General features: G+C 39.8%; 1 protein-coding gene across 1 annotated transcript in view; it reads left to right on the plus strand.

The window, feature by feature from the left end:
- fam13a (family with sequence similarity 13 member A) overlaps positions 1-25145 on the plus strand; it is a 108303-nt gene that overhangs the window by 17981 nt on the left and 65177 nt on the right. The window contains exons 5-7 of the mRNA XM_062996241.1: positions 7785-7935; positions 15829-15915; positions 20896-21009. Of these exons, the coding sequence (XP_062852311.1) occupies positions 7785-7935; positions 15829-15915; positions 20896-21009 (352 nt within the window). The remainder of the gene's footprint in view (positions 1-7784; positions 7936-15828; positions 15916-20895; positions 21010-25145) is intronic.

A 25145-nucleotide genomic window follows, 5' to 3' on the forward strand; every position in this document is an offset into this window, starting at 1 on the left:
GACCAAGACTTCCAAGTACTACCCTGACCCCCTAATTCCCCAGACTTGGACCCAGTTGAGCATCTGTGGAACACCTTAATTGTGGTGTTTGCTCTATGGATCCTTCCCCACGCACCCTCCAGCAGCTGTGGGACGCACTGCAGTCAGCATGGCTCAAGATACCTGTGACGACCTACCAGGACCTAATTGCGTCCATCCCAGCCCGTCTAGCTGCTGTCCGTGCTGCACACGGCGGTTACTCTGGATATCAGCTGGTGGTCATAATGATGTGACTCAACTGTATATTATCATGTTTATAGATTGTTACGAGATATACCTGTAACAAGCCCACCTGCTGTGGAGATCTACCGATGGGATTGTGTGCCGAATCAGTCATTGCCACCTCAATTGGTTCTTGGTTTCCTTCATTTTCTCTTTTCATGAGAACTGGGTTGTCACAGCCTGTCATATTGTGACAACCAGCTCTTAGTTCTGTGCTATCCCTGTTCTATCCACTTTCTCTGTTGCGTTCTGCAAATGTTTTTGTGCCTTATACTTGTTGCTTTGTTTTCGTTATTTTGGCCACCTTATGTTTTTTGTTAGTGGCTTTTTAGGTACATTATTGTTCTACCTTGGTACAGCAGCCTGCGTTTGGGTTCATTTAGAATTCTTTCAGGTGCGGGGCTTCACAAGCAAACGATCCGTTACAGCCAAACATGCAAATCAAATAAATATGCACACTCTCAACCTTTTCTTCTTTTTGATCAGGGATCAGGGTGGTGGCAGAGATGAGAGTGAGGCTTTGATTGGACACAACAAAGGAAAAGGGGGGAAATGAATAAATACAAGATAAAACATTCTATTTCTGAGGTTCTTCTTTTTTCTCCCTATCTAGTCATATTCAATTACCCAGTTGTATATCCTTTACTGCTGCAGTCCACTACCCTGACCTACTCTCATCCAACATGTGCAGCTATGACTCCACTTCTTTTATGCTTTCACATACAGAGCAGTACCACGATCTGAGAGTCACGCACTGATCTCCATAATTCACCGCCTCTGTGCAGGCACTTTTGACCAGCCAGCAGAGGCCGCAATTGCAGCAAAAGTGATTAATGTTAAATGATTAACAGCCAATCATGTCTGTGTAGGTGCTTGGCTGGTTGATTCAAGCTCAAATTTCAGTGGTGGTGGACCAGCGTCATCTATTTACTGTTTAAATGATTTATACACATAGTACTTTCTTGTTTGTCAGATGTGCAACATTTTGCATAATACAGAGTTACACGGAAATTTGTCACACTTAGCCTGTACATATGCAACTGCTGGAGTGGACATTATGTTCATGAGGGTCAGATTTCAGCACAAAATACATCTCTCTGTGTGTGTGTGTGTGTGTGTGTGTGAGAGAGAGATATCCAAATCTCTGCTTTAGTTTAATTTGAAACTACTATCAGCTGTTCAAAACTGTGGTTTGTAGGAGTCCGGGTAATCTGATAACTAGTATTCAGAATTTGAATAAAGCCAAAGTTTCTTTTTAGTTTTACATGTTTCATCTGTTAGTCGTCATGTTTCCCTGCATTTAATATTTGGGTAAATTCTGTGTTTGTCTACTTAAGCTTCCTTAGTATTGCGCAGTCCAGAGACGCTGTTCATGTCATCACGAGACTCTTGTTAGGCTTCGAACACACTGCTCTGTAAGCCGTAGGGACAGATGCATTGCTGAGATGCACTAACAGTGATTAATGGCTCGGTCTGGTTGTGTTTTTGCCATTTAAAACTTCAAAGCATATTGAAATAACAGTGTTGATCTGGGATCAGAGCCCAGCTGTCCAAATAATCATATTTATTAGGATCTGAGGAACATCTGACACTGTTCTAGATCTGAAAAGATTAATATGTATGGAACATCATCCCACTGCAGCTCTGCAAGTGTAGAGATCTGTAAAATGAGAGCAGTTGTACTGTCTTCCCAATAAACCATCCGTCTTGTTTTGTTTACCACAAGTGCTCTATAATGTCGAGGTCTCTAAGATGATCTGCAATCAGGGATGTAAATATAGCCGAATTCTTTTAACCGATTTGTAATTTTAGGCTTGCAGACGATGGACCACTTGTGCATTGCCGGAGTACCACATGTTGTTTTGAATTATTCCTTATAGCAGGTGAAGAGTAACGTGGACGTCATTAGACGTCACACTTTGTCAGCTTCCTCTTATAGCCTGGTTATATACAACGTTCATTACTTCCTCGTGTGCAGAAAGTGACGAGGTACCCCTGCGTGTACCCTTTTACCTAAATAACCCTATAGTTCTGGGGATGGCCCTTCCAGGTTGTGTAGGTATTAATACACACACAGTTGAATGCCTACACAGCATCGCGGTCAAGTGTTTGTGATGAGGGTGTCATCGTATATAAGCCGAGTAATGGGAAATTTGAGCGTTCTTGTTTGTTATTCATACTGTTGTTGTCAAACTGTAAGTTGTTTCTGTGTCGAGCTCAGCATTAATGTGTATCATGTAATTTAAGATCATATACATTTAATTAAGGTATTCATTCACATATTGAAGATTTGCAATTGGAAATATTCAACCGTCCCTAAGAAAGTAAGGATTTATAACTCTAAACTCTTCTGCAATGCTAGATTCTGTTTAAAACAAAGTCTTTATCAGTTGAATGACACAGCAAATGAACAAAGACTGATTAAACCATTAAATCAAGGATCTTTTTATGTGCATCAGCAGTGATTAGTTATTTAAACACCACCCAGAGATTCAAGTGTTTAAGGAGAGTTGCAACCATGGTGGAAACTAAGTACCTGTCACAAAAGCTGAGCGAGAAGCTCATTTCATTATACCAAAGGGGCGACAGGTATAAGAAGATTCCCACGATCATTCCTAGAGACATCATTGGGAGTATCCCAAACTTATGGCAGCAGTAAACTTGCCTGGCCATGGACGAAAGCCCAACAATTAACCCAGAAGCCTTAGCAATTTTATCAGGACAATGAAAAAAAAAACATGTACACACACCACATTTGTTTGTTTGTTTATTAGGATTTTAACGTCATATTTTACACTTTGTTTACATTCATGACAGGAACGGTAGTTACTCATTACACAAGATTCATCAGTTCACAAGGTTATATCGAACACAGTCATGGACAATTTAGTATCTCCAGATCACCTCACTTGCACGTCTTTGGACTGTAGGAGGAAACCAGAGCACCCGGAGTAAACCCACGCAGACACGGGGAGAACATGCAAACTCCACACAGAAAGGTCCCAGACCGCCCCACCTGGGGATCTTCTTGATGTGAGGCGACACACCACATTTGACCGAGAAGCAAAAAAGGGTTAACTAGAATACACCAGAAGAAATTCTAATAGGTCTGCAGAGTTCTGAGACACAGTGTGAATGGAGTATGAAGTGACGATTCAAAACTTGAACTGTTTGTCCATATGGATCAGCAGTTTGTCTGGTGCTAAAAAGGTCAGGCTTATGCCCAGAAGAACATTATCCCCACAGTCAAGTTTGGTTGTGGATTAGTGATGATGTGGGGACATTTTTTTGTTGTTGCAGGAACTGACAGTCTTGACTGTGTGATTCGTACAATGGATTCACTAAAATACCACATCATTTTGAGGAGGAATGTTCTGCTTTCTATGGTGAAACTGAATGTTGGTGATGACGAACATTATCTTAACACACTGCCAAGTCAAACAAAGCTTGGTTAATGAATCAGTCCTGGAATATTCTGAACAGTCTCCAGATTTAAATCCTATATACTGTAAATCTTAGGTAGGATTTAAAGAAAGCAGTTGTAACTTGAAGGCCATCAAACTGCAATGAGTTAGAAGCTTTTGCACCAGAGGATTGGGTGAAGATTCCACAGGAGAAGTGTGAGAAGTTAATAACTTATAACATAAATAACTTATTAGAGGTTATTAAGGCAAATGATGTTTCTTAGAGCTTTAAAATGTAAATTATAAATGGAAATGTGCTTCTTTTACATTTTGCTTCCAGGAATAGGGCTGTATATTGAAGGACATGCAAGTGAGGTGAATTAGAGATACAAAATTGTCCATGACTGTGTTTGACATTAAAAACATGAACAGTTTGCTTCCAGGAACAGGGGTGTAGGAGTGCCAATACCTGTGATATTTGATTTGAATTTGATTGTAATATTTTTTCATAGACATTTACATTTGTGAAATTTGGCAGTGCAAAGTGAATGAATACAGTGCGAGTAAATGAGGGTTAAGGGCCTTGCTCCAGGGCCCAAACTTTTGGAGATTAGGCTTGTACAAGCTTTACAATTACTAATCCAGTATCTTAACTAAAAAGGTTGTTCAGTTGAGCTTTTGATTGACTTTTTGTGCACAATTTAGACCAGGGGTGTCACAACCTCATAACACAAGAGACGTTCTGGTTTTTCTACTTGATGCACAAACTTGTATTCACTTTCCCATCTTTCATTAAATTTCCTCTTACTTCTTCAATTTTCTCTTCTTGTACATTTTGGGATTATTTGTAAATATTTCTCAACATCACTTGTTTGAAACTCACCTCAGTTAAACGCTGATGTTGAAACACTGACATCTAGTGGCGGGATCACGGGTCACACAATCGACATGCATTGTGGAAGATGTGTACTGTATGTATGATTTGGCACGGACCTCAAGGTTTGACATATGTGATTTAGACATAGCCATTTTTTTTAATTATGTATTTTTTCCCACTTTTTCCCCCAACTTTTATCTTGTGTCCAATTACCCTGAATGTGTCCTCTATACTGATTCGACCCTTTTGCCGCTGACTGAGGACGCCACTCAACTGACTTGCGCGTCCTCCGGCACGCAGTCAGTACAACCTGCATTTTTCACCTGCACGAGCCGAGTTCATACACCGAGAGAAACTGCGCACGGAGGGCCACACCCCCCTCAGCGTTATTCCTCGGCCCTGTGCAGGCGCCGTCAGTCAACCAGCAGGGGCCGCAGTCGTACCAGTTATGAGGACCTATGCTCCGACTCTACCCCTAAGCCCCTGAACAACAGCCAAACGTTGTTCATACTGCCGCCCAACCCAGTCGGAAAGGCAGAGCTGAGTTTCGATACGATGTATCTAGAAACCCGACTCTGGTGAGCTAGCGTACTTTACCGCTGCGCCACCTGAGCGACCTGACAGCCATTTTTCATGCATATTTGAGTTTCTCATTATTGATTAATAAGTATTTGTATGCTCTCCAAGCAATATTTTAAAGACTAAAAAGTTAAAAGCTAAAAAGTTTAGTTTTTAAATATTTTGGTCAATACTGTAAAGAAAAAATGAAAAGTGATTTTATTCTCACAGTGTAAATTGGTAATAAATTATTTGAACCCACTGTTACACTTTTTGTTTGTTTATTAGGTTATAAGGCGGCACGGAGCACTGTCACCTCACAGCAAGAAGGTCCTGAGTTCGATCCCCAGGTGGAGCAGTTCAGGTCCTTTCTGTGTGGAGTTTGCATGTTCTCCCCGTGTCTGTGTGGGTTTCCTCTGGAAGCTCTGGTTTCCTCCCACAGTCCAAAGACATGCAAGTGAGGTGAACTGGAGATACACAAGTGTCTGTGATTGTGTTTGACACTTGAACTGATGAATCTTGTGTAACCAGTAACTGCTGTTTATCTCATAAATGTAACCAAAGTGTGTAAAACATGCTGCTAAAATCCTATTTAATTAATAAATAATATTAAGATTTTAAGGTGTTTTACACTTTGGTTCTATTCATGACAGGACAGGTAGTTACAGGTTGCACATGATTTATCAGTTCACAAACACAGTCATGGACAATTTTGTATCTCCAGTTCACCTCACTTGCACGTCTTTGTATTGTGGGAGGAAACCCACACAGACACAGGGAGAACATGCAAACTCCAAACAGAAAGAACCTGGACCACTCCACCAGGGAATCAAACCCAAGATGTCACGTTCTGTCACGATCTGACGTGTGTCCTGTAATAACAGTAATTCTGTTACCCAGTGCTCATATGCTAAAGTCTACACCAGTTACCACAAACCAGTGCTGGATAATAATGTGAGCAGAATTTTGCTTTTAGCTAAGTTTTAAATGATGGCTTACAATTTCCCAGCATCAAATGGTCATTTAACTATTGTTTAATGTAAGCATTGCTAACATTTAAGTTGAAGTAATTACTGGGAAAACGAGCACCTTTGATGCCAGAGTCATGAAAACAGCTATTAGCTTAAGACTCGGTGGGAAGTAAATTGCATCCTGTTGGGACAATGACTTTACCAACAGACGTGACATTATAAGTATAATGTCATCAAACATCATAAAGGTGTTGATGCCTCAGCTTTTAGTTCTCATCATAAAACAAGAACAAATTGTATAGAATTAAAATAAAATACTTATATTTTACTGTTAGATCATTTACATGGTTATACTGTAGAATTACTTTAATGGCTGTTTTTAATAAGGTTCAAAAAAGTATTGTTTTCTATAAATTATTGAAAATTGGTGTCAACATTCTCTTATAGGCGCTCAGGTGGCACAGTGGTGAAACTACGCTAGCTTACTACAACTGGGATCTAGGGTTCGAATCCCAAGCGGTGCTCAGCCAGTCAGGCATTTACATACATACATACATGATTTGGTCCCTCGATGGATTGGCGTCTTTCCTGTAGTGTGCTATTGCATCACACCCAGTGATTCTGGAAATACATGGGGGCTGCTCGGTGTGTAGCACTGTCGCCTCACAGCAAAAAGGTCCTGGGCTCGATTCCCAGGTGGAACAGTCTGGGCCTTTTATGTAAGGAGTTCGCATGTTCTCCCCGAGTCAGTGTGGGGTTTTCTCCAGGAGCTCCGGTTTCCTCCCACAGTCCAAAGACCTGCAGTTAGATTTATTGGAGATACAAAATCACGTGAATGTGGTTTTTTTTTGTATTTATTTGTTTGTTTGTTTTTTAAAAATTCATTTTCTCCCTTTTTTCTCCCCCTTTAGCGCGTCCAATTGCCCAATTGCATCATTCTTCCTCTCCGCCTATGCCGATCGCCGCTCTGACCGAGGAGATCGAAGCTAACCCACATCCCCTCCGACACATGGGAGACACATGTACATGTACACATGTACGGAGAGACGCACTCTTTCCTCATCTCTGTGTAGGCGCCTCTAAGCAGCCAGCAGAGGTCGTAATTGCACCAATCTGACAGAGAGAGATTCATATCCGTCTTGTCCCGCCCATCTAAACAACAGGCCAATCGTTGTTCATGTGGCCGCTCAGCCTCAGCCGGCAGGTAGAGCTGAGATTCGATACGATGTATTCGAGATCCCAGCTCTGGTTGCAGCATGTGTTTTTACCGCTGCGCGACTTGAGTGGCATGAATGTGTTTTTTTGCCCTCTGACAGACTGGTGATCTGGCAAGAGTGTTTTGTAGCTTTTGCCCAGTGAATTGTACCCACCATGAACCTGAATCAGATAAAGTGGTGTTAAAACAGACAATACATGAATGAATGAAAATGGAATTGACAATTCTGTAACACTTTTGATATTGGAATTTAAAATTGATCTTTTTTCAGCATGCAGTATCACTGTATCACAAAATCAAATCAATCAAAAGTATCACAAAATCAAATCTGTAATACAGAATTGAATAAAAGTTAGAATGAAACACATCAAGCTTGTAAATTACGTCCCTGCTGTTTTCGTTTTGAAATAAAGACGACCGTGCCGAACATTTCTAGTCCTGTTAGCACTGAGTGTTTTGGTGTTCTGGTGACCCTGTGGTTTGTGTTTCTTTTTCAGTGTGTCCCCCGGGTTTGAAGGCATTCAGGAGCAGAACGTCTGTAATAAGATCATGTCCAAGCTGATTCAGAACTACAGAGATATCTTCACAGAGCCAAACGGGGGAGAGACGCCGCCCAATTACAAGCCTGCAAATATCATCGTGGTCAAAGTGGGTGGTCACACTTTAATGTTCTTTACAGAGGTTTTACAGACAGGCAGTCAAATTTAATAGCTTTAACCTTAACCTTAATTCAAGCTTTATAAGTGATATATTAATCATAATTCATAAATGACACAAATCTACATTAACATCACTTTGCAATAGTTAGTTGTCAATTATAGTTTAACTCAATTGTTGCAGGCATAACTGACTGGACAGTACGTTTTAGACAAAATCTTGCATTATTTTTACCCACTTTTGCTTGTAGACCAGTTTTAAAATGTGGATTTATCTGTTGATCATGCCAAAAGAGTGGAAAAGAAAGTCTTGCATCTGTTTTTACTGGCAGAGTAGTTTGCCCCAGTTTGCCCACTCATAGGCCCCTGAGCAAGTCCCTTAACGCTCAATTTCTTGGATTGTGTTTAGTCAAGTCAAGTCAAGTCAACTTTATTTATATAGCGCTTTTTACAATAGACATTGTCTCAAAGCAACTTTACAAAATCCAGGACCAACAGATACAAAAACCCCTGTTGAGCAAGCCGAGGGCGACTGTGGCAAGGAAAAACTCCCTGAAAATTACAGGAAGAAACCTTGAGAGGAACCAGACTCAGCAGGGCCCATCCTTCATGGGTGGCCTGGAGGATACTTTAAATAAATACACGATTTACACAAATCATACAAACATAGAATTAAATGATCTAAAAGTCATAACTGGTAATAAATAGATAAATAAACAATTAAATAATAATAGAGTTGTTATCCGCTCTAGTCTTCAATAAAGTCTGTAGTGATTTCTTGTCGTTGCAATTACTCCAGACCCGTCACATCTGACAGGAGCAGCATCGTTGTCCCGGCAGTCTCGACTTCAATCCTTAACCTCGGCGGGTGAACAGGTTTCCATCAGAATGCCCTCGGGGTAAAACAACAGAGAATGTAGTTAATAATGTACAATGCTGGTTGACAAACAGTTTTACAGAGAGTTTTAGACTCCGGCAGCCCTAATTATTACAGCATAACTAAAAGGGAGAGCGAGCAGGTAACTAGGTCATGAAGGCTTTCACAGGACATCAGCGCCCATCTCCCCACCGTCACCAAACCTGAGTGATCGGACAAGAGAGGCAGAACGACAGCAACCCAACATCCCTGATCACCACAAGTTTCTATGACCAAGAACCCTTAAGCTCTGCGCCTTTGTCTATACTAATCAAAAGCCTGAGAAAATAAATATGTTTTCAGTCTAGACTTAAACATTGAGACTGTGTCCGAATCCCGAATAGAGGCAGGAAGATTATTCCAGAGTTGTGGAGCTTTGTAGGAAAATGCTTTTCCACCAGCCGTGATCTTTTTAATTTTAGGAACTATAAGTAACCCTGCATCTTGTGAACGAAGTGGACGCGCTGGGCTGTAGTGATTAATAAGTTCACTCAGATACTGTGGAGCCAGACCATGTAGCGCTTTATAAGTTAGTAAAAGTATTTTGTAATCAATGCGAAATTTAACTGGCAGCCAGTGTAGAGATGATAGAACAGGACTAATATGGTCAAATTTTTTAGTTCTAGTTAGCACTCAAGCTGCTACATTTTGAACTAACTGGAGTTTGTTTAAGGATCTACCAGAGCATCTAGTTAGAAGAGCATTACAATAATCTAACCGAGATGTTATAAACGCATGGATCAGTTTTTCGGCGTCATTAACAGATAGTATATTTCTTATTTTAGAAATGTTACGCAAATGATAGAAAGCAACTCTAGTAATATTATTAACGTGTGTATCAAATGAGAGATCTGAATCTATTGTGACACCTAAGTTTTTTACATCTGGGCTGGGAGTAACAGAGAACATGTTTAAGTTTAGCACCAGGTTAGACAACTTGTCTCTTGCAGCTTTAGAGCCAACAAGTAAAACCTCTGTTTTATCTGAATTAAGTAAAAGAAAATTACACGACATCCAGTTTTTTATGTCGTTTACACAATCTTCTATCTTACTGATTGTGTCAGTATCATTTGGTTTGGCTGATATATACAGCTGTGTGTCATCTGCATAGCAGTGAAAGTTTATGCCATGTTTATGAATAATTTCACCTAGTGGAAGCATATAGAGTGTAAATAATAGCGGTCCCAGTACCGACCCCTGTGGAACACCATACTTTACTTTTGTAGTTTCCGAGCATTTATTATTTACATAAACGAATTGAGAGCGGTCAGTCAGATATGATTTAAACCAAGAGAGTGCGAGTCCTTTAACACCTACTGTATTTTCTAGCCTCTCCAGTAAAATGTTATGATCGACCGTATCAAACGCTGCACTAAGATCTAATAGAACAAGAAAAGAGACACATCCATTATCAGAAGACATTAACAACTCGTTAACTACTCTAATTAATGCGGTTTCGGTACTATGATTGGGTCTAAATCCTGATTGAAATTTTTCATGAATACAATTTTCATTCAAATAAGAACATAACTGTTTGGAAACTACTTTTTCTAATATCTTAGAGACAAAAGGAAGGTTTGAAATTGGCCTATAATTAGCTAGTACATGTGGATCAAGATTAGGTTTTTTAATCAGTGGTTTAATAACAGCACTTTTAAACAATTTAGGTACATATCCAAGGCTAAGGGATGCATTGATTAATGTAAGCAGGGGCTCTACAATAGCTGGGAGTAAATCTTTAAGTAAACGAGTTGGAACAGGATCGAGTATACACGATGATGACTTCGATGATTTAATCAACACAGTTAGTTCATTTTGGGAGATTGGATTAAAGGAATTTAGTTGGATTAACTCGTTACTGTTATCACCAATGCTGCTCGGAGTGAGTCCATACTTAACATTGGCAGGTGACACACTCTGACTCTGAAGTCGTATTTTTTCTATCTTGTCATTAAAGAATTTTAAAAAATCATCGCTGGTACAGTCAGGCGATATATTAGATTCAGTTTCATTAACGTTTTTAGTTAATTTGGACACTGTCTCAAAAAGGAATCTGGGATTGTTTTTATTTTTCTCTATTAGGGATGAATAATATAAAGATTTAGCTTTTATAAGTGCATGTTTATACTCAGTTAGAGCATCTTTCCAAGCAATCTTATACACTTCTAGTGTAGTGTGACGCCACTTGCGTTCTAATTTTCGTGCTGCTTGTTTAAGTGCGCATGTGTGGTCATTGTACCAAGGAGCAAGTTTTTTCTCCCTAATCAGTTTAGTTTTGAGTGGGGCTACGTTATCTAAGGTTGTGCGCAATACAGTCTCTAGGTTTTGAGTTGCCTGATCTAGTTCTTTAGGTTCTGATGCTGGTATATTTGGTAATTCTGGTAGGCAGTTTATGAACGCTGCTGCAGTTGCAGATGTAATAGTGCGCTTACATTTAAAACGATTTGGTTGCTGTATATTATTGGACAGGGACACTTCATATATTAGTAGGGAGTGATCAGAGATTAAGTCATTCTGTGGTACAATTTCCAGGTTGTCTATGTTTATACCATAAGTAAGTATTAAATCTAAGGTATGTTTACAGCGGTGAGTGGGTCCTGTTACATTTTGGGTGATGCCTAAAGATTCTAAAATAGAATCAAACGCAGTTTTGAGTGGATTACATTTATCCTCATAATGGATATTAAAGTCACCAACAATTAAAGCTTTCTTAGTTGATAAAACTAATTTAGAAAGAAAATCGGCAAATTCGTTAAGAAATTCTGAGTAAGGACCAGGGGGTCGATAAACAGTAACCAGTTTAAACATACTAGTTTTATCAGATGAACATTTATTGGTTATGTCAGAGATAAGAACTTCAAACGAGTTTGTTATGGGAGTTGATTTTACAGTGAGACCTATGTCCTTGTCATAAATTGCGGCTATTCCTCCACCACGACCACTAAGACGTGGCTTATGTTCATAACTGTAACCCGGAGGAGATGCTTCATTTAAACCTAGATACTCATCAGGTCTAGCCCAGGTCTCGGTTAAACAAAGTGCACTAAGACTATTATCTGTAATTATTTCATTTACAATTACTGTTTTGCATGCAAGTGACCTGATGTTTAGAAGTCCTAACTTTAGTTTAACTTTACTATGGTTTTCATGATGCTCATTTAGATTAATTTTAATTAAGTTATTATGACATACTTTTTGATTTTGTTTTGGCTTACACCTGCCACGGTAAACAGACACAGTCTCAATGGTTTGTGACCTAAGGATTCCGGGTGACGTCCGATGGCGACTCGCAGACAGTCGGTTAGGCCTGTTAGTCTGCTGCCTGGTCTTGGCTCTGGATAGTCATTTAACACTATCTGCCGCTACACTAACGCGGTGGTAAAGCCTGTCACCTATGCTGCAAGAAATGCGAGCAGCACCCTCCCACGTGGGGTGGACACCATCCCGCTTCAAAAGACCAGGCCTTCCCTCAAAAGTGGACCAGTTATCTACAAAATCAATGCAGTTTTCTGAGCACCATTTAGACATCCAGCGGTTCAGCGACAACAACGTGCTGTAGGTTTCGCCACTGGGTCGAATCGGTAAGGGGCCAGAGCACACTACTGCCTCAGACATCGACCTAGCTAACTCACACACCTCTTTAACATTACTCTTAGTAACCTCAGACTGCCGTAAACGAACATCATTAGTGCCAACGTGGATAACAATCTTCGAAAATCTACGATTAGCATTAGCCAGCACTTTCAGGTTTGCTCTGATGTCGGGCGCCCTGGCCCCCGGAATACAAGTGACTATGGTTGCTGGTGTCTCTATGGGGGTTGCAATACGCACGTGTCGGAGCTGAGAATCTCCTATAACCAGAGCACTTACATTAACAGGCTGCTCAGCGGGTGGCTCACGGAGTGGGGAAAACCTGTTGGACACGTGCAACTGAGATGGTCGGTGCTTTTCCCTACGACTATGTCGCCGAGACGTCACCCAGTCGCCCCGCTGTGAGGGCTCTAATGCCGGAGTCTGGGGTTCTATACCTGAAATGCTGGCATTCGGGGCTGCTACAGCTGAATCTAAGTCCTCACTAGTAGTAGTCTGTTCTAAAGCCCGAATGCGCCCTTCTAACACTGAGATCTTCTCCGTCAGACTAACAACTAATCTACACTTATCACATGTAAAGTTATCACTAAACACGGAGAAGGAATAACTGAACATATTACACTCGGAAAATGGATACAGCGCTCCTGCTGGGGCCATAGTAACAAAGAAATATACTTAGCTTTACAAGATGAGTTGGAGATGATGTTTATGTTGGATTCACCGGCGCTTCTGCTGGTTGTCACAGAAGAACGGCTTTAATTCCGGATGAAACAGGCGATGATAAGCTGGAATACAAAAACCACCAACCAAACCAACACAAACGCGCTTCGTTCGGACAAAAGCGGCTGTAATTCTAAAGGAGAACGGTGTTATGCGCTGGTGTACTAAACAAATAAACGCGCTTCCTACGAACAGAAACGGTTATAACTCCCCACAAAACAGAGGTGTTTTAAGAGCTGAAATACAGAACACAACCAAACACAAACGCGCTTCGTGCGGACCGAAAACGGTTTTAATTCTGGATAATTAAGATGTTTATGCGCTGAAGTACAAAAACAAACAAAACCGGCTTCGTTCGGATGCCGGTAGCAGAAGTTTCCTAGTTTCCAACACAGCACGAATTTACGTTTATTAAACACAAGCGCTTTTTTACGATAAACAAAATAAAACTAAATCAACAACACACGGAAGATAAACGTATAAATTATATGTTTAAAACATACGTATATAAAAAGTTATTTAGCTAAAGGCTACAAACAAACAACTAGGCTAGCGTCTCAGCGTGCGTACCACCGCCCAGTTTAGTCACAACTGTACACTACATATCAGCTCCACTTACCATATAGATTCACTTTATAGTTCTACAATTACTGACTGTAGTCCATCTATTTCTCTGCATGCTTTGTTAACCCTCTTTCATGCTGTTCTTCAATGGTCAGGACCCCCACAGGACCACCACAGAGCAGGTATTATTTGGGTGGTGGGTCATTCTCAGCACTGCAGTGACACTGACATGGTGGTGGTGTGTTAGTGTGTGTTGTGCTGGTATGAGTGGATCAGACACAGCAGCATCATGAGCTTAAAAGCTGCTGTGCAACAACAAACCTCTGTTCTTGTTATTTAGCCCCAATGACTAGACTTGTTGTTAATTTGCTGTATGTATATTTTTGACCCAGTGATAGTGGTAGCGCAGTGGTAAATTACGCTATCTCACTGCTGGGATCCAGCGTTCAAATTCCCAGCAGTGCTATCAGCCGGTCAGGCGTCTACATACAAACATAATTGTCTATGTCTGAGAGGAGGTGGGGGGTTGAAAGCCGAGGGCCCACGATGGATTGGCGCTCTTTTCGGGGTTTATTACTGCATTTTGCCCAGTGGTTCCAACCCTGACCAGGATACAACATGAAATAAAATTAATATAAACGTGTAAGAACTTAAATTGACAAAGAAGTGCGTTTTAAAATTTAGCTACAGTACAAAAGCAAAAATGATTTAAAACCCATAAGGTACACAGTCTACTGAATTTACCCCCGTGCTGTACTAATTCGGACACCCGTGCCCAAAGCCTGTCTGATATCATTTGTTTTGATTCGGTCCAGCTGTATTAAAAATATTTAGACCAGCGCACTGATTTAGTTAGGTGAATCTTTCCATCACTACTTTCCATCAATAGAATGAATATGACGTGACAGTACTGGGGATGTTGATGTTGATTGAATGTTGAGATGTGGGTCTCTAACATCCTTGCTGATGTGAACACAATGCTGGAACTGTTTTGATAAACAGTATTGATTGCAGAAAGTGTAAACAGTGGAAGAACATCTTTAGCTCAGGACACCAGAGCTTTATGTACCATAACATTAAAACCACCTCCTCGTTTCTACACTCACTGTCCATTTTATCAGCTCCACTTACCATATAGAAGCACTTTGTAGTTCTACAATTACTGACTGTAGTCCATCTGTTTCTCTGCATGCTTTGTTATCCCCCTTTCATCCTGTTCTTTAATGGTCAGGACCACCACAGAGCAGGTATTATTTAGGTGGTGGATCATTCTCAGCACTATAGTGACACTGACATGGTGGTGGTGTGTTAGTGTGTGTTGTGCTGGTATGAGTGGATCAGACACAGCAGCGCTGATGGAGTTTTTAAACACCTCACTGTCACTGCTGGACTGAGAATAGTCCACCAAGCAAAAATATATCCAGCCAACAGCGCCCCGTGGGCAGCGTCCTGTGACCACTGATGAAGGTCTAGAAGACGACCGACTCAAACAGCAGCAATAGATGAGCGATCGTCTCTGACTTTACATCTACAAGGTGGACCAACTAGGTAGGAGTGTCTAATAGAGTGGACAGTGAGTGGACACGGTATTTAAAAACTCCAGCAGCGCTGCTGTGTCTGATCCACTCATACCAGCACAACACACACTAACACACCACCACCATGTCAGTGTCACTGCAGTGCTGAGAATGATCCACCACCTAAATAATACCTGCTCTGTGGTGGTCCTGTGGGGGTCCTGACCACTGAAGAACAGCATGAAAGGGGGCTAACAAAGCATGTAGAGAAACAGATGGAATACAGTCAGTAATTGTAGAACTACAAAGTGCTTCTATATGGTAAGTGGAGCTGATAAAATGGACAGTGAGTGTAGAAACAAGGTGGTTTTAATGTTATGGCTGATGATGTCTATGATAACAGCGCTGAGATTCGAACCCAGATGTCACTGGTGTAACAGACCACTGCGCCACCTGATTACCCAGTATGTATAAATACAGAGACCCTGTATCTTTGGATGCGATCTGCTTTGTTAGCAGTGTCACTGGGTATAACTGAGCTCACGTGAATTGTATGTGCCTATTGTTGTGTTCCCAGGAGGCCCACATGGACACAGCACACACAGAGATGTTGCCATGCTCTTCGACTACAACAGTACCCGCTCCAGTTCCCAGAAAGAAAAAGGTACATGCGTGTGTTTTTGTTGCCGTGTTTGTATATTTGTGCAGTTTTTGCTATCATGCATAATGTCAATGCAGGTGTCTTTCTGTAGCTGTTCTGAGTATTACAGTTCAAACATGGCGTCTCCAAATCTCTTACATTATATTATTGTAAGTCACAGGCATCATCTGTACAGAAAATTATAGGTTAATAAAATAATATTCCCTGATATACATACATACATACATACACCGATCAGCCATAACGTTAAAAACCACCTTGTTTCTACACTCACTGTCCATTTTATCAGCTCCACTTACCATATAGAAGCACTTTGTAGTTCTACAATTACTGACTGTAGTCCATCTGTTTCTCTGCATGCTTTGTTAGCCCCCTTTCATGCGGTTCTTCAGTGGTCAGGACCACAACAGGACCACCACAGAGCAGGTATTATTTAGTGGTTATTATTTGGTGGATCATTCTCAGCACTGCAGTGACACTGACATGGTGGTGGTGTGTTAGTGTGTGTTGTGCTGGTTTGAGTGGATCAGTCACAGCGCTGCTGCAGTTTTTAAATACTGGGTCCACTCTATTAGACACTCCTACCTAGTTGCTTCACCTCATCTATTGCTGCTGTTTGAGTTGGTCATCTTCTAGACCTTCATCAGTGGTCACAGGACGCTGCCCACGGGGCGCTGTTGGCTGAATATTTTTAGTTGGTGGACTATTCCTGCTGGCCTGAGAATAGTCCACCAACCAAAAATATATCCAGCCAACAGCAACAACACTGATGAAGGTCTAGAAGATGACCGACTCAAACAGCAGCAATAGATGAGCGATCGTCTCTGACTTTACATCTACAAGGTGGATCAACTAGGTAGGAGTGTCTAATAGAGTGGACAGTGAGTGGACACGGTGTTTAAAAACTCCAGCAGCGCTGCTGTGTCTGATCCACTCATGCCAGCACAACACACACTAACACACCACCACCATGTCAGTGTCACTGCAGTGCTGAGAATGATCCACCACCTAAATAATGCCTGCTCTGTGGGGGTCATGTGGGGGTCCTGACCATTGAAGAACAGGGTGAAAGGGGGGTAACAAAGCATGCGGAGAAACAGATGGACTACAGTCAGTAATTGTAGAACTACAAAGTGCTTCTATATGGTAAGTGGAGCTGATAACATGGACAGTGAGTGTAGAAACAAGAAGGTGGTTTTAATGTTATGGCTGATCGGTGTATATATCTGTGTTAAACTGATGCTGTCGATTAGCTATAAACTAAATTTATCTAATACACAAGTTTTGCGGTGTGCTTTATCAGCTAGTCATCTAGTGAGCATGGAACAAAAAGTGCTTCTATACACTGCAGGGTCTGTTTTGCCCCCACAAAGGTGCAAAGTTATATAAATAAAAAATTTCAATTGGTTCTAAATTTTGTATTTACTCAGGCTGTACAGAGAAGTCAAGGAGAAGAAACCAGCTCGACAAGAGAAAGCAAAATAAGCCCCAAAACGTCTGTGGCCTCACCAGAAAAGAAGGTAGCACTCTCTAATCTTTTTTAGGGTATGACTACTGAACTGCAGGCTGTGGTAAAAATAATCACATTTTATTTTGCTGTTTTTCTTTGTCTACATTTTTTATTGCATGTATTTGCTTTTTCTGTGGAAGATGCCTTGACTTTCATTCTTTCCATTATAATGTTTTTACCACAGCTTTATCCTGACCTGGGTCATGGTTTGACTTGTATTTAAATAAAAGCAGTATGAACATGTGGGTTTTATTGTCAGTTTTATTGTTTTTGGTAAATATTCTTTTAATTTACATTTGAGACAGAGCACTTTGATTTTTATTAAGTTTATAAGCATCCTAAACAAGCACTAGTGTATGAAAAAATTCAGCTAGTTCTATATAAGCAGATGATGAAGCATCAGTGAATTAGAGTCAAACTAATGAATAAAGTAATATAATGAATACATTAAGAAAATTTAATGAAACATCTGGATCCAGTGCATAGATCCTGTAACAATCTCTCATAAATGTATTTCTTATCAGGCCCCACAGAGATGCTTAGAGGATGAGAACATCTCACAAACAGAACTGAGCCACAAAATCCCTGTAGCCGCAGTAAGGAAAAAGAAGGTAACTGTTCCTACCTAATCTTTTTATGTTCATGTGGTTAAATGACCTGAAATAGTTGTGACCGACTAGACTGGGCACCTGCGTGAATGTTGGGGAGGGGGGGTGTGGGGGTCACATGGAGCATAGTGTGTCTCTCCTTATGAAATACTTCCTGAGACAGCTTAAGAAACTTAGACTGCCTCAAGCTCTGCTGGTTCAATTCTACACTGCGATAATCGAGTTCGTCATCACAGCTTCTATCACCGTCTGGTTCGGCTCGGCGTCTCTGCACACCAAACGTAAGCTACAGCGTACAGTGAGATGTGCAGAGAAAATCATCGGCTGTCGTCTTTCCACCCTAGAAGATCTATACTCCTCTAGGATGAAAAAGAGGGCAGGGAAGATCATGACAGACTCTTCTCACCCCAGTCACTCATTTTTTCAGAGGTTCTCATCTCAGCGGAGACAGAGAGTGAGAGCATTAAAGACTGTGGCTCTTGATAGATCACAAAGACTTGCTGTCTTGGTCACAGATGCGCCAGCAAGACGTGCACCAACAATTTGTCCTCTTTTGAACTCTGGTATGTCACCCATAATGTTGTTTGCATTGCAATATTTTGAGCAAAACTGTGCTCTTACCCTGCTAATTGAACCTTCACACTCTGCTCTTACTGGTGCAATGTGCAATTAATGAAGATTGGCCACCAGACTGGTCCAATTTAGCCATGAAACCTCCCACACTAAAATGACAGGTGTTTCAGTTATTTTGTCCAACCCCTGTATATATATATACATATATATATATATATATATATATATATGACATTAAAATTTTTAATCGTTTGGCAGCCCTAATATATACAGTATATATATATATATATATATATATATATATATATATATATATATATATATATATATATATATAATATATATATATATATATAAATATATATATATACTGTATATATTAGGGCTGCCAAACGATTAAAAATTTTAATCGCGATTAATCTCAGAATTTCATATAGTTAATCGCGATTAATCGTTTTTAAATTATTTTTTTATTTTTTATTTTTTTTTAAAGGAGGTGGTTTTAATGTTATGGCTGATCCGTGTACATACACTAACATACACAAAAACTCATTCACAATCAACAATGTCTTGTTCCCTGGGTTCTGACAACTCATACTAGTGACTATATTACTTGCATCTTTGCACAATATTGGATTGTTTTTGCACCTTATTCTCACCTTATTCTACCTGCTGCTATATAAACCCTACGCTGCTAACTGGATATCAGAATACGTTTTTATTAGGGCTGTCGAAATTAACGCGATAATAATAACGCGTTCCAGTGTTGCCAGATTGGGCGGTTATCCGCCAAATTGGGCGGATTTTGTTGGAAAACAATTTAATAGCATTTAAATAACACTTCTGTTTAAAAGAAAACATTCAGTTTTAAGAAGCACCCGCATTGTAGAAGGCTATTAAAAGTAAAGTCAATTTTCAATGCTGATTTGGCTTAATAGTGTTGGTCAGTCTGTATCATATTCTTGAAATGATAAAGTATTGCAAAGGAATATCTTTGAAATTCTTCCTCATAATGTTAAGGTTGCTATATTTTGGTTTTTCACTTGTCAGGGAAAATTAAGAGAGAAAAAAGCTTATTATTATCATGGGGGTGATATACAGTATATCATTTACGTGAGCTGCGTATCACGTTACCACTGTGTGTTGTACGTCACTGAGCTGATATGTGTATCAGGTGACCAGCGGGTAACGGCGTGTTATGTTTAAGTGTGATGCTCTAAGTTGTGGATTAAGCAATAAAGACAAACACGTTCTCCACATAACTAGTGTCATTTGTATTTCGTGGTTAAGTACAAAACATAACAATGCGGGTCTTCGTGATGTAATTCTACATGGCACTCACTGCCTGTATAGGTAAATTTTTCCTCTATAGAATTTGCGTTAACGGCACTTTTTTTTAATCGCGTTAAATTGAGATCGCGTTAATGCGTTATTATCGCGTTAACTTCGACAGCCCTAATATATATATATATGATACCTTTTCTATTTTTTTAGTGTACCGTACTGTTCATCCTCACTGCACACTTTGCCTGATGTTGTACTGTTCATGCTGCTGCTACATTGTTTATTGTTTATTATATGTTTAGAAAAAGTGTAACTTTTTATTATTTAACTTGTATGTATGTTGACACCTGCACCAAAAGAAATTCCTTGTACATCTGCTACTTGGCGAATAAAAAGATTCTGATTCTGATTCTGATATGGCTCTGTGTGGGAATCCAACACTGGCGGGTGAGAAGAAGATTGGTGATCCGACTCTCCTTGATCAGATCGGGGTCAAGTGGCAGCAAATTCACAACTGGGAATCAGAAATGACTAAACTGTAGGATAAAGGGAGAAAAAAAACATGAAAGATGATGGCTTGATGTTAACTGTATTTGATTATACTCTACACAGGTTTTAGTGCAGTTAGAAACTGTTGCTAATGGCTAGTTGGTAGTAACAAACTTATTCCAGGAATCTTGTTGGCACTCATGCAAGTGTTGAATGTTAGCACTTGTACAGGTCTGAAAAATATAAAGGATAAAATACTGTCCAGATGTGATAAAAACTGTGATAAAAATAATTACACTTGTGGCCACTTACTTTCTTAGTAAAGCAAACAGACTTGTAATTATTACTGAGAGATATAAAGTAATCTATCTGGCTGATATATAAAATGTACGCGTCCTTGATTTCAGATGATTGTGTAGCACCAGAGAGCTTTTATATTGTTAGATTGTATTGGTTATAAAGATTAAAGGTTTATGGAACCGGTTATGATCTGTAATCAATCATTTATTGTTTTGTCAGGCAACACGGAGCAGTATAGCAGAAAGCGGAACGACGTATGTGGAGGAAAACGTCTCACCGAGAGAAACAGTGCTGAGCTCAGAAACCCCTGTGGCAACACCGAGAAAAAAGAAGGTAACAGTTCTTAGTCTTGAGCTTTGACAGAGCTTTTTTTAAATCATTCCACTTCATTTTTATGTTTTGCCACTGCTTTATCCTGGTCAGAATCATGGTGGGCTCGATATTCACTGGGCACAAAGCAGTAACAACCCTGTATAGTATTAAAATATAACTTAACTATGATTTTTCTCATTACATTTTCATGTTTTACCACCAGTTTGTCCTGGCTAGGCTTGTGGCAGGTCTGGTTTCCTCTGGAATCACTGAGTTCAAGGCTATAACCCACCACAGACAGTGTGGGGCCTTGGCCACACCCTTCCTCTAGACATAGCCAATCATGTCTATGTAGATAGATAGATGGATAGATAGATGCTGCAATCGGCTGTCGCTCAGCACAGCACCAGCCAGCGGTGTTTCACACCTGACAAGCTGATAGCACCACTGAGGATTCAAACCCTTGATCCCAGCTGTAGTGAGCTGGTGTCATTTACCTCTAAACGCCCCGTTTAACCACTTTCACCGAATGCACATCAATATTTAGCCCTGCTTTCTGTTCCAGTCTCTCTTTATTACCCAGAGAGACAGCAAACAATCTCAGATATTCAGTTGTGTTAATTTGCCCAAATGATGTGCACAAGCTGCCATGTTTAATAAGGCAATGGCTGGCATCACCAATAAAAACATGTTAACCTTTACCCAATTTATCACTGGTGCCAGGCTTGTAACTCGATAGACAGAACTAGAAAGCTGAATTGGCCTCATCTGAATTGGGTTATAATAGGGATAAAACCGAAATAATGACCAAGTGCAACAGAAAAAGTGGGCGTTTCCCAGTGCCATCCTGGTTAGGAAGCTGCAGCTGTAAGTGTGTCCTCATAAACCTGACGTTATTACATCATAAAATAGAGGGGCATATCAAATTCCAGCATACAAATGCAGATCATTAAACCCTGGTTTATTTAGGGAAATGGTTTGGCTTGTATGAGTAATGTTGATGACTTTTTTGTGGAAGAAGCAATTCATTATTCAATAAAAAGCTAATTCAGGTGACTTTCACTCATTTTTGAAGGTCATTTGACCCACCTTCACAGTGGTCATCGAGAACGTAGCGCCTTTATTTATACCTCACCTGGTCGCTTTGGTGATTTTTATGATCTGGTACCTGCTGGACTACTCGAATGACTGATGCTGTTTTCAGAAAAGACAACTGTTAAACATTTGACTAGATACCAGATTATTCTGTGTTTTTGTTCAGGGTTTGGTAGCAAAATCTGTTTTCTTAGCTCTGTGGTGTCCAGCTCCTCTTGCTAATAAGAACTGCAGGACATCACAAGCGTAACCTCTAGTCAATATAGTTAAGCAATAAAAAATGTTGATGGAAAAGGCTGGAGAAGGTGGAGGTGAAACATAAGACCAGCTCTTACTGAGAAGATGTTTGTCATCACTAAAGGGTGAATACTTTCCCAGCAAGAAATCATTCAGCTTAACACGTAGCACAGGTGGAAGTGGGTTATAAGCTTGTGGGTGATGAGCTGGTACTTGTCTTGAGACAGTTTCTTCTTGTGGTTGTACTGCAGAACCACACTCCAGAAGAAGCCAGCCACATATAAATACATACAATAGACCCTTGAGTTACGAACAGTTTACCATACAAACATTTTGGGTTGCAAACGATCTTTTTCCACTTAACGTACGAACAAATTTCGGATTATGAAGCGAAATTCGCGGAACACGAGACGTCACGAACGAGGTGACTCCAACTGTCTCTCTCTCTCTCTCTCTCTCTCTCTCTCTCTCTCTCTCTTATATATATATATATATATATATATATATTAGGGCTGTCGAAGTTAACGCGATAATAACGCATTAACGCAATCTCAATTTAACGCGATAAAAAAAAATAGTGCCGTTAACGCAAATTCTAGTTCATGTTGAGACTTGACTGGTAGAACCAACGTTTTAATGTCGGACTTGCCACCGTTGTTCATTTGCGGTTTGTTAAAATAATATAACTGAGCGTCGTAGGGATGCACTTGCATAATAAAGAAATAAATACACGCTATATTCACAAGTTGTCGGGAGCAAAACACTTTATTAACTTAATCTGTTACGGCACTGAATACCGGAGTCAAGCACGCTAGTCCATGAACTATGGAAGCCCCAAAAGGGTCAAAACACACTCACTTCGTGTAGAAACGTCCACTTTTCACATTTCACTTAAAAAACCTTGTTTTCTATAACATTTACACAGATTTTATTTAATGCGATTAATCGCGATTAACTATATGAAATTCTGAGATTAATCGCGATTAAAAATTTTAATCGTTTGACAGCCCTAATATATATATATATATATATATATATATATATATATATATATATATATATATATATATATATATATATATATATATATATATATACATATACAGTGAGCAAACATTCGGACAGTGGACGGTGTTTTTTCAGTGTTTCCTTTATATTTTGTAAAATTTAATATTAAAATGGCCTCAAAGAAGGTGCAGAGGAAGCGCAGTGGTGAGAAAATAAACAAATCTATTACTATTTGTTGTTATATAATTACTCCTGCCAGTAGGTGTCACTGTGTATCAGACAGAGGGGACAGTGAGTGGGAGAGAAGAAGGAAGTCGGCTCAATAAAGGATTCTTTCTTTCGTGCAATTACACCTACAAAATACGACACTACTGAAATAAAGAAGGAAATAATAGAGAAATATGAGAGTTATTGTTGTTTCTGGTAGATACATTTTATATAAAAAGAAGGAAATGTATTATGGTGTATGGTACAGCACACGTACTGTACTGAAATGTGATGTGTGTTTATGTACAGTACTACTGTGTATCGTTGTTTATTACTGTTTATTACAGGAATGTCTATTCTATAATTTAAGATTTAAGGGCAAATATACGTGTATTTATAACAAAAAATTATAAGACATTAGAAAGGTTAGGTAAGGGGGGGTTTGGAAGGTCTGGCACAGATTAATTCTATTTACATTATTTCTTATGGGAAAAATAGGTTTAACTAACAAACATTTTGACTTAAGAACAGCCCTTCAGAACCAATTTAATTCGTAAGTCAAGGGTCTACTGTATGGACGAGTGATCCACTGTCACGGTCCACCTGTAACGGAAGCAGTCGGAAAAAATCATGACTACATTAAATAACAGATCAGATCATGGGTCCTGCCTATTAGGCTGCAATCACATGATACACACTGACTATGCCGTTATTTCCTGTGTAAGTGAAATGGTAAAGCTTACTTTGCCGCTACTTTGAGCATGAGTGTAGATTTGCCCTTAGATTTACAAAATAATAAAGTTGAACACTTGTAAAGCATTCTTGTTTTAACCCAAAATACATTTAATACAAAACTGCATGTGAATAAACTGTCAATACTGTCAGTCAGCATTGTGTATTGTTTTCAAGCTTGACGCTCAGTGGCACAACCATCATAATGTGGTTTTGCTGTGCTTAAGTGCAAAACACTTTACATTTCCTTTTCCATCCGCCTTTATCCAACGCGACTTGCAATTAAGGCTGTATACATTGCAAGCAATTGAGGTTTAAGGGCCTTGCTCAAGGGCCCAACAGTGGCAAGCTGGGAGATGTGGGGCTTGAACTAGTAACCTTTTGATTACTAGTCCTGTACCTTAACCTCTGAGTTACCCCTGCCTCCATCTTATCATGTTAAAAGCTGTGTAAGGCTGGCAATGACCAGAATTTTGTTTCTTTTCAATCTCTATCTCTTTCAGCTTGCAATAATGCCTCAATAACTTAATAATTAGTTACCTGTTTACTTACTGTTCAGTTGTTTACACAGCAATATAATGCTGCTGTTGTACATACAGTCCTCTCCACAATTATAGGCACTCCGGGTAAATAACATTAACCAAAGGTCTCATTTTTACACTGAAAGATGAAGCCAATTCACAGTTAGAAGTAAACTCTTTTTACTCATTGTTACCAGGGCTGTCAGTAACATTTTACATTTTCAGCATTTAGCAGACGCTTTTATCCAAAGCGACTTACAGTACTGTGACAGTATATTTTCTAAGCTATTGAGGGTGACAACCCGGCAGTGATGGGGCTTGAACCAGCAACTTTTCAATTATTAGTCCTTAATCACT

The sequence above is a fragment of the Trichomycterus rosablanca genome, chromosome 5, assembly GCF_030014385.1.
Source record: "Trichomycterus rosablanca isolate fTriRos1 chromosome 5, fTriRos1.hap1, whole genome shotgun sequence".
NCBI classification, from domain to species: domain Eukaryota; kingdom Metazoa; phylum Chordata; class Actinopteri; order Siluriformes; family Trichomycteridae; genus Trichomycterus; species Trichomycterus rosablanca.